We start from the raw sequence: 10,355 nt of genomic DNA, 5'->3' as shown, positions 1-10,355 counted from the left end.
CCGGCCCATGGCTAACAGGTCGGACGCCCGAGGACCCCTTAGTCCAGGACTCCCTCAATCGTCATCATCAACCTTCCTCCATCACCAATTCCATGATGCTCACCGCTATGCGTGAGTAATTCCATCGTAGGCTTCCTGGACGGTGATGAGTTGGATGAGATTTATCATGTAATCGAGTTAGTTTTGTTAGGGTTTGATCCCTAGTATCCACTATGTTCTGAGATTGATGTTTCTATGACTTTGCTATGCTTAATGCTTGTCACTAAAGCCCGAGTGACATGATTTCAGATCTGAACCTATTATGTTTTCATGAATATATGTGAGTTCTTGATCCTATCTTGCAATCTATAGCCACCTACTATGTGTTATGATCCGGCAACCCCGAAGTGACAATAATCAGGACCACTCCCGGTGATGACTGTAGTTTTAGGAGTTCATGTATTCACTATGTGTTAATACTTTGGTCTGGTACTCTATTAAAAGGAGGTCTTAATATCCCTTAGTTTCCAATAGGACCCCGCTGCCACGGGAGGGCAGGACAAAAGATGTTATGCAAGTTCTTTTCCATAAGCACGCATGACTATATTCAGAATACATGCCTACATTACATTGATGAATTGGAGCTAGTTCTGTGTCACCCTATGTTATAACTATTGCACGAATAATCTCATCTGGCATAATTCTCCATCACCTATCCAATGCCTACGAGCTTTTCATATATTGTTCTTCGCTTATTTACTTTTCTGCTGCTACTGTTACAATCACTATAAAACCAAAAATATTACTTTTGCTACCGTTACCACTACTATCATATTACTTTGCTACTAAATACTTTGCTGCAGATATTAAGTTTCCAGGTGTGGTTGAATTGACAACTCAGCTGCTAATACTTGAGAATATTCTTTGGCTCTCCTTGTGTCGAATCAATAAATTTGGGTTGAATACTCTACCCTCGAAAACTGTTGCGATCCCCTATACTTGTGGGTTATCACTTTGACAGGGGGCGGAGGGAGCTGCTGGCCTCCGCGTCTTCGCAGAAGATCTTGCGCGACGGCGACCCGCCACTACCACTTCCACCATGCTCGCGTGTGGATCCTGCGATCACTCATCGGAGAAAAGCTCTCCACCGGGTGAAATCGCTGGAAAGAAAAAGGAAGGCGGCGGAAGAAATGAGAGAAAGGAATCCTAAATCGCATGTCGTCTGGTAGATATAGCAAACGGATGGCGTTTTTGTGGGCCACTCATATAATTTTTACGGAACGGGCTAAATATAGCGTACTTATTCGAGCCACAAAACACGCAAAAACTCTATATGGGCCGGAATTATGCAGCCGGCGAGGTTATCCGGTATGCTCTTATGTGCCGAGCCGAAGGTAGGTTAGCCTTCAGCGTACCGTGGAATGACAATTGATTGACACGAGCAGTATCGTAATACTCCCATTAATCCTCATGGAATCTACATTTACAAAAGGATATGGCTAGGTCTCAGTCCGACTAAGATTTAACCAAGTTTCAGTCAAATGACATGATTTATAAAAATAGTTGAATATTTTTTTTAATACAGATCTTAATGTAATATCTCAAGGATATAGATCGATTAAAGTCGACTTAACAAGACTGTTTACAAAAAGCCCTAACCACCGCATAGAGGAAAGCAAACGTGCAGTGCAGGCCGCCGAGTCGCCGTGCCAGTTCCCGGCCACGATCCCGACAGGAGCAGGAATAGAGGGGAAATAGGCCAGCAGAAAGTAAGCAAAAAAACAGAGGCAGGCAGGAAGATTCCGCGCCGGCCGTGCGATTGCGATGATTGGATCTGGCAGAGTCGTCCTGCTGAATTCTCCCAGCAGAGTTGGAGATGCTCGCCCATGTCAGGTCGGTACTCGCCAACGTTTGGGCAGTTGCGCCTACTGGTGCTCGGGTCGAGCCCAGCACGTGGTGGTGTTGTACCGTCCCAACGTGCGCCGGTCTAAGCCTAACGGCTGCTCAGCTCAGGTCGGGCCGAGTACGTGGTGGCGTTGCCTCGAACCCACGACTGCGCGGCGACTTCTCCTCACATCCTCTTGCTTAGATTATCAAATATCAATACCGTACATTGACTACAAGTTTCTCCACAGTTTATTTTTCCTTTCTGATTGATGAAAAGGTTGCGCGTTCGACAAGACAGGCATGTAATGTACGATTGCATTAGATTCAGGCAGGAGCAAAAAATTCCACTCCGGAGAGAAGCGGAGACTTGTGACTTGCTTTTTTTTTTTCACCCGCAAAAAAAAAGTATGAACGCCGTAGTCAGTCGTCACGCCAAAGCAAGCAGCACCATCTCTTGCCCCCTCCCCTCCGTCCGTCCCGCCACGACAAAAAACAACAGCAGCGAATCAAGGCCGCGTAGACTACGCATAACTAGTCTCCCAATCCGCTCCCCCCACCCAACCCCCCAACTCCGCGACACGATTCCCCACTCGATTCTCTTCTCGCCGGCGGGATCGATCCGATCGAGGTTGATTGGGGGAGAGCGAATGGCGCGGTGATCGGCCCGGTCGGTCGGGCGGCTCGATGGCGGCGAGGCCGGGACGAGGCGGCCGCGTGCGCTTCAACGTGGGCGGGCAGGCGTTTGAAACCACCACCACCACGCTCGCCAACGCCGGCCGCGACTCCATGCTCGGCGCGCTGCTCGACGCCTCCTGGAACGTGCCTTGCGCCGGAGGGGAGGACGCGGCCGCCGAGTACTTCATCGACCGCAACCCGGCGTGCTTCGCGGTGCTGCTCGACCTGCTCCGCACGGGCAGCCTCCACGTCCCGCCGCACCTCCCGGAGAAGCTGCTCTACCGGGAGGCGCTCTACTACGGCCTCCTCGACCACGTCCGCGCCGCGCGCTGGGGGAGCTTCGACGGCGACCGCCTGCGCCTCGCGTCCTCCGTGCCCGGCCGCGCCCCCGGGGACGGCACGGCCGTCCGCGCCGCGCCCGACGGCGGCTGCTGCGTCGCGCACGGGGGCGCCGTGCACGTCTACAACTGGATGCTCGACGAGCGCCGCCCGGTCTCGCTCGACCACTCGCAGGTCAACGACGTCGCCTACCTCGACGCGTCCACGCTCCTCATCGCCGCGCGCGAGCGGCTCGGCAAGTGCGACGGCGGGATGGCCGCCTTCTCCGCCGTCTCCGGGGACCTCCGCCACCGCTTCCGCGTCCAGCACGACCGCCAGGCCAAGTCCTTCACCGCCGGCGCGCTGGCGTTCGACAGGGACTCGAGGATCTTCGCCAGCTGCAAGGGCCGCCTCAACGAGTACGGCGTCGGCGTCTGGGACAGCGCCACCGGCGAGCAGGCCGACTTCTTCTACGAGCCCCCCGGCTGCGCCCTGGGCGACGCCGACAGGCTCCAGTGGCTGGACGCCACCAACGCGCTCATGGTGGCCACGCTGTTCCCGAAGACGGACAACTGTTCCATCGGCCTGCTGGATTTCCGGGACAAGAGCGTGGCCTGGTCGTGGTCCGACGCCGGCACGGCCGCGTCGCTGGAGGAGAAGCGCGTGCTCCACGCCATCGCCATGGAGGACGAGCGGTCCGTGTGCGTCATCAACCAGTACGACGACCTCGGGTTCCTGGACCTGAGGAGCAACGCCGGCGCCGTGCGGTGGAGCTCCCGGAGCAAGCTGATGAACCGGAAGGCGCCCGGCGAGGAGAGCTGCTACCCGAAGCTGGCGACGCACGGCGGGCAGCTCTTCTCGTCGATGAACGACAGCATCTCCGTGTTCAGCGGGCCCGAGCACGTGCTGACGTCGACGCTGAGGCGGAGCTACGGCGGCGCCATCTGCGACTTCTCCATCGGAGGCGACCGCCTCTTCGCCCTGCACAACGAGGAGAACGTGTTCGACGTCTGGGAGACGCCGCCGCCGCCGATCATCTGACCGCCAGTCTGCTCCGCGTTGCTCTGCTCAGCTCGCCGTGACTTGAGTCGTACTGCACTTGTTGCGCTCACTGAACAGAAGAAAAGAGATACTACTACAGTAGTATTCAGAAGGAATGGTTGCACCTAACTGATGATGATGATTACTCATCACAGTACACTGTAGCTTTCGATCAATCTTAACTGGAGTGGTAGAGTGTACGCAAGCTTTGGTTTCTAACCCAGAAAAGAGAAATTTTCGACCAGTACTCCCTCCCCCGGTCCTTTTTAGGTCGCATATAACATTTATCTAAGATCAAGCCTCGTAAAGTTTGATCATTTTTATAAAAAATAATACCAACATTCATAATATGAAATCAATATTAATAGATGTGTTATGACTTCAATTTTTATATTGTACAACTTTAGTATGTAAATGTTGATATTTTTTCATATAAATATGGTCAAACTTTATGAAGTCTGACTTCAGACAATTCTTATATGCAAAATAAAAAAAGACCAAAGAGAGTACATACGGGCATCACAACATCTCTAATAGACCCTTTATAACACGAACGCTTAAAGCCGTTATAAGGACCGAGAAAAACGTATTTTAAGGACCGATTTAGCTGCAGTCGAACAGATCCTCGTATAATCAACCTGTAAAAAAGAATATTCTCTAAATATACCTGCCACCTCGCCTTCCTCGACGCACCGCACCCCCGCCACCAATCCTCCCTTGATGCGCCGCCGCCCCACCGTGCCTCTCTCGACGCGCCCCATCGCCTCCATGCGTCAATCCAATCACTGTCGCCCCTTCTGCCCGCCGGACTGGGGTTCTCCACCCCCCACTGCTGCTCGCACCACCAGCAGAGCCACCGCCAACCGCAATCAGCCCCGCGGTTCACCGTGATCCTCTTCCGCACGGGCCCCAACATCTCCACGCCAACTGTCACGGAGATTGACGCTCTCGTCGCCGGTCTCCACTCGCCGCCCCCGACAACCTCTCTGTCTTCTCCTCCGACCGCGACGCCGCTCGTCTCCTCTTCCGCTCCCTTCCTGCCGCAGCGCAGAGCTCTGGTCTCTCCGTCTCGAGTGCCTCCACCTCCTCATACCCTACCTCCGGCAGCCAGGGACGGACGGGCGGCGGCCCGAATGGGTGGGGCGGCTTCCCGGATGAGCAGGGCGGCGGCCAGGGACGGACGGGGCGGCGGTCGGGAGCGAGCCATGAAGATTTCAATGGCAGTTGGACTCCGGCCAATGATCTTTCGCATATACAGGGCACCCTCGGGTTGGCCCCAAAATCCTTGTTTTCATAGGTTTGGGCAGGATGTTTTTCGCGCCTCTTAAATTTTTTACAGGTGGGAGTCGTTTACGAGTTCTATTCGGGTTACTTTTTTCATCTAAAACTGTAAATCAACGGTTATTTTACAATTTCATACGTTTTAAAGGGTTTGCCAAGAGATGCTACGCATGCCATCACCAGTAGATTTTTCTTGCCCTTCTAATTCTTCTCGTCGGAACATCTGTTGTCGGCATCAGGCGTTGCCCTGTCAAAATCATCACAAGGTTGATTCTCAGCAAAGTATGTTTTGTGAATGCTAAAGGATATCTTTCGCTGCACTTAATTAGGAGGCCCCGTACGCCGTACTATCATATCCATCTGAGCCGTGCTTGGGGCCTGCATTTTAGAATTGGTGACTCACTCGAGGACAGATTTGGCTGTCCTGTTTAGTGCTCAGCAATGTCGGCCACAATATTCAATGCCGAATTGGAACGGTGCCCCTATCTGTTTCACATACACATTCTGTCACGTGTTTCTTTCTTAAAAAAAATAACAAAATATGTTAGTTTTACTCGTTTTTAAAGAGTTTAGAAACAGATCCAAACTACGACCTGGTTTCTGCTGTGCTCTTCAGAGGCAGTCACAGGCTCCGTTCCAAGCAGCCGTGTCTGTAATCTTTCATTTGCGCTTTACTTAGCTCTGCTCGACAGAGCATGTATGTGCAGGTGGGCGAGCTTTTGCTTTTTAGGCCTCCTTTGGTTCATAGGATAGAAATGTTATAGAAATAGGAAAATCATAGAAAGTGAGATGACATGCATCTCAATTCCTATAGAGAAAAAGATGTCATTTAATGCATATGATAAGAATTTTTCCATTGAGTCTTAGCTAATGTTTTTTTTCCTTCAAAATATGAAAGATTGATTCCTATTCTATATAGGAATAGGAATCCATTCCTACAAACCAAAGGACCTTAAAGAAAATTTTCCTATGCAAATCCTATCCTATAAAAACTAGTAGAACGCCCGTGCGTTGCTACGGGCTTAATTTATTTATTTTGGATTACACCTAGTTAAATGGCCATGCGTTGCTACCGGCAACAAAACCTCTTACCGAAACTAAAGCTTGGCATGAGATACTTGTCACAGTATGTTTTGTGTGTACATGTACAATTCATACATATATCTATGCATCATTGGCGTATTCAGCTTTCTGACCTCATCTCGAGTGAGCATTCCATCATCGTTCTTGTCACGCCTGCTAATGTCACACTCCGAAAGGATTTTTTTTCTAGTAGGTTCAATTGATTTAATCCAAAACGGAGATGCGAACATAACTTAGCCCAACAATGTGGAGTCAAAGACTTTCCCACAAAAAAAGCTACAAGTAAGATCTGGCCAATCGTCTCCATCAAGAACTCCTTGAGCTGATACTTGTTATTGCCTTCCTCCGGCATTATGTTCCTCTTCCTCGACATGTACCGAGTTCTCCATGCCTTGGATTAAAAGACATGTCCATTAATCCACATGCCATGAGTCGTTTAGTCTATCAATGAAAGTATTGCTTATTTTGGTCTAACAAGGTATGGGCATTAATTATTAAGATCCAGATTAGCAGCTAGGAATAGGGGTGCTCATAATGCACTTGATTTTGGGCCGGTACCTTGCCAACTCTTTGGCAAATAGGAACATATCATGGTATATGAAAAGACAGTCGCAAGGAATATATGTCCTTTATATGGGAATAAAGAGGTATTCTGCACTGTATAGTAGTCTCGTCCTTCAATTTTTTTTGAACATTAGTACAAACAGAAGCGCTCATATACACACGCACACACTTACCCCTATGAACGCACACACACACCCTACCCCTATGAGCACCTCCGAAAGACTGAGCCGGCATATCATTTTGAAATTTACGAAGTCCGTAGGCACCTCGTCGTCGACGGGAACGTCTCCTCCCACTGAATGCACATAACCAGAAATCTTGAAATAAATCCAGGAATAAATGCGAGCACCAGGATTTGAACCCTGATGGGCTGGAGATACCACAGTACCTCTAACCATCCACCCACAGGTTGATTCATAGTCTCATCCTTGAATTGTTTTGCTATAATTACTCAAGTTTTGTGCTCTTGAGGTAACATAGAACCGGCAAATCCAAAAGGAAGTGTGTGTGTCATGTCTCATGTGTGTGTTTCTGGGTGGATGTCTGTCTGCGATAAACTTTACATTAAGACAAAAAAATAGCTTTGAATATCACTATAATTATATATAACAGTGGTAGTCTCGTCCACTGTCCACTTCTCCAATGTTCAGATTCAAGTTCCATAATTTGTATAGATATCTTGCCATCTGGGAAAATTTGCTCATCTACCCACCCTTACTACTTGTGACAGATTATATGATCAGATAACCCTGTTATGTTAAAAAAAATAGATACTTCATGGTCTAGACTAATTAGAAATTGAAATGTACTGAATGTGTGATCTATTGCAGGTTTAATGAGATTATGATGTTGTTGCAAGGCACACAAAATGAATAGTTGCTTGTTGTATACAACAAAAGTGGCACCATATAAAACCAGATGGGTGTTGGTCATCATGTTGGGCCATACAAAAGAAGTTTGCTTACTCGAGGAAATATCACATGTCCAAATTGCCCTGGTTCCCTAGATGTATAAACTGTCACCCTAGAAACAAACATGACCTATCAGAGTAGACCACAAGATGCAATAATAACAAGATTGAACATGCAAGCACAACGGGAGAAAAAACAATGGCGAAACCATATTAAGGTCATTATGCAGTTGGCTTAAGTTACACCATTAAGCAAATAACTACCCACACCAGTAGAAGCTCCAAAACCTATAGAACCATATCATGTAATATTCCACTGAAAACAAGCATGACACACATGCTAAATGCTCGTAAACATTACTACGGAACTTTCCCCAAAATAACTTTGCTTGTCAACCATGAATCCACTTAACTTCTTGTTTTCTCAACAATATCTCTATATTTTTAATTCTTGTAAACCGAACACAACAAAATATACCACTATGATTATCTACAAGAAATTACCTAATTTCATGCTGGAACTATAATTTAGTTCTAACATCCTCATTGCTTAAATCTGAAAACAGATTTCAGTCATTACTAACTAAATGTTAGGCATAAACTTGTTTTGGCTGAAACTCTTACACTCTGGACGGCAATAATGCAAAAAAGAAACCATTGGTCTTTTTGTATCAACTCAAAAATATGCATGGTTCTGTACCAGTTTTAAATAGACTGATTATGTCCAGTTCAATAACAGGAAACAATTGCGAGTTCCTAGTTTGGTGTATGGACGGAGAGGTGACCCTGAAACATCAAAAACGAGTTTGGGATGAACTTGCCAATTTTTGGGCCCAGTCTCTTCCGCTATGATATTTTTCTCCTTTAATTTTTCTTCCCTGCTCCCAGTCGTCCGATGCGGCGACATAGCGGCAGAAACTACCCACCTTACCCTGATGCTGAGCAACATGCATGGACTGCTACTTTCCTCTATCTCTGCAGTGGTTGCCTCTCTCCCAATTGGCTTGGCCGCAGGCACACAACACAATAGCCCATGCACAGCCACCCGTCCTGATCGTGTGCTACTTTCTCTTCTTCCTTCCTAGCCTCTCCTTCTCCATTGGTTGCTCCCTGCCACTGCTTTCGCAAGCAATAGTAGCCCTCGAGCCACAGATGCATCTTCATCTCTCACATTATTCCTCCTCTCTCACATTATTCCTCCTCTCTCATGGAAAAAAAATTACGTGCCCGGTTCGTATGTTCCACCCGTGAGACCCCCGTCGATTCACGACACATGTTAATTTCAATCTCAATGCCCTAGTCCCAATTACCAGCCAACACCCTTCCTTTGTTTGACAACCGGCTATTCCTTTTCTATGAATTGGCGACAAACCGGCTTTTTCGTTCCTAATTGCACATCTAAAGGAGAAAAACAAACAAACCAGTCTAGAGCCGACGGGGGTCATGCGACACGATGGCACGATCTCTCACCTACGGCGGCCGTGCAACGCTGACTCCGTGTCCTCGCAGGACATGTGGAGCTGCTCCGTCATGCCGTGTAGCCAGTTGTGGCGATGAACTAAATGAGCTATATTGTTCAGGCCGAGAGGCACAACGGCGTGTCATCCTTGCTAAGACACTTCACTGGTTTTAGAAGTCTTTCACTGACATAAATTATTGTGAATTTCCTTTGCCCATATTAATATATATGAATCAGTGCCAAGCAGAAAATGTAATTTTAGTCAGATAACCCACAATGGCGATATAGTTTTTAGAAAATATACATCGTACCGGCCAAATTATATTAAAAAGTGAAATATAGAAGATTCACCTTATGCTTGGAAAGCACCTTTCCAATCATCTTTATCAGTCACCAAACACCATCATAAGTCTTGTATTTGAGTGCATTGTCAATCTTCACCAATGACTATAATGCCACATGATGCTTGATGCTTGTTCTAAAAATGCATAAATGATTTATCAGTGGAATTGATTGAACGTGCAAAAATAATAGTAATAATCATATATGAGCTTCATAATATACTTATTTATTACTACGGGGAGGTAGCACTGCAGTGTTTTTTAAGATAAATGCACAAATTTAGGAGATTAGAGCTGATTCAGTTCAACCAAGTTGCCATTTCCCAGTGGCCAGTGCTCATCTGGACAACATGAAAAAGAAGGAAAACTGTACAATAGAAGCTATAGAACATACACATGCTGCATGTAATTCACAGTAAGTGCTCAGCAATGCAATACCAAATCAGAAGAGAAATTTCTTCAAACAAGTCGTGGACAATGTGAGTAAATATACTCCATATATCTACCGAAACCCAAATGGACAGCTTGGCTGGTGAGCTTACAGATCAGTTACAAGCTTCTGATAGAAAGTAGAAATCTAGGATTCCGAGTCTTTCTTCCATTTGCCAACGCAAGCAATCTAAAAAAATTAAAAAGAAAAAAATGCAAAAAGGAAAAGGAGGGGACCTTCTGTGTGAAAATTTGAAGGCTTATTAATGGATTGTGTGCCCAGCCACAACCATCCACGCAGATGAGCCGCCCCAAAGTCTTCTAGACTCATAGGATCTATGGTCATGCCATCATGATTAGAACATCGATGCATACGAGGAAACGCCAG

The 10,355-nt window shown here is 47.3% G+C and overlaps 1 protein-coding gene across 1 annotated transcript; it reads left to right on the top strand.

Annotated features, from left to right (window-relative positions):
* Window positions 1-2,330: 2,330 nt before the first annotated feature.
* Window positions 2,331-4,147, top strand: LOC123189676 (BTB/POZ domain-containing protein At2g24240). Its single transcript, XM_044602147.1, has one exon. The coding sequence runs from the start codon at window positions 2,551-2,553 to the stop codon at window positions 3,898-3,900; it is 1,350 nt and encodes a 449-aa protein (XP_044458082.1). The 5' UTR covers window positions 2,331-2,550; the 3' UTR covers window positions 3,901-4,147.
* The last annotated feature ends 6,208 nt before the right edge of the window (window positions 4,148-10,355 follow it).

This window comes from Triticum aestivum, chromosome 2A, assembly GCF_018294505.1.
Source record: "Triticum aestivum cultivar Chinese Spring chromosome 2A, IWGSC CS RefSeq v2.1, whole genome shotgun sequence".
Classification (NCBI taxonomy): Eukaryota; Viridiplantae; Streptophyta; class Magnoliopsida; order Poales; family Poaceae; genus Triticum; species Triticum aestivum.
Note: the sequence above shows the minus strand (reverse complement) of the source record. Positions and strands in the feature narration are given on the sequence as shown.

What these genes read in the sequence shown, in the direction of transcription:
- LOC123189676 (XM_044602147.1), top strand. Translation starts at nt 2,551, where the DNA reads ATGGCGGCGAGGCCGGGACGAGGCGGCCGCGTGCGCTTCAACGTGGGC.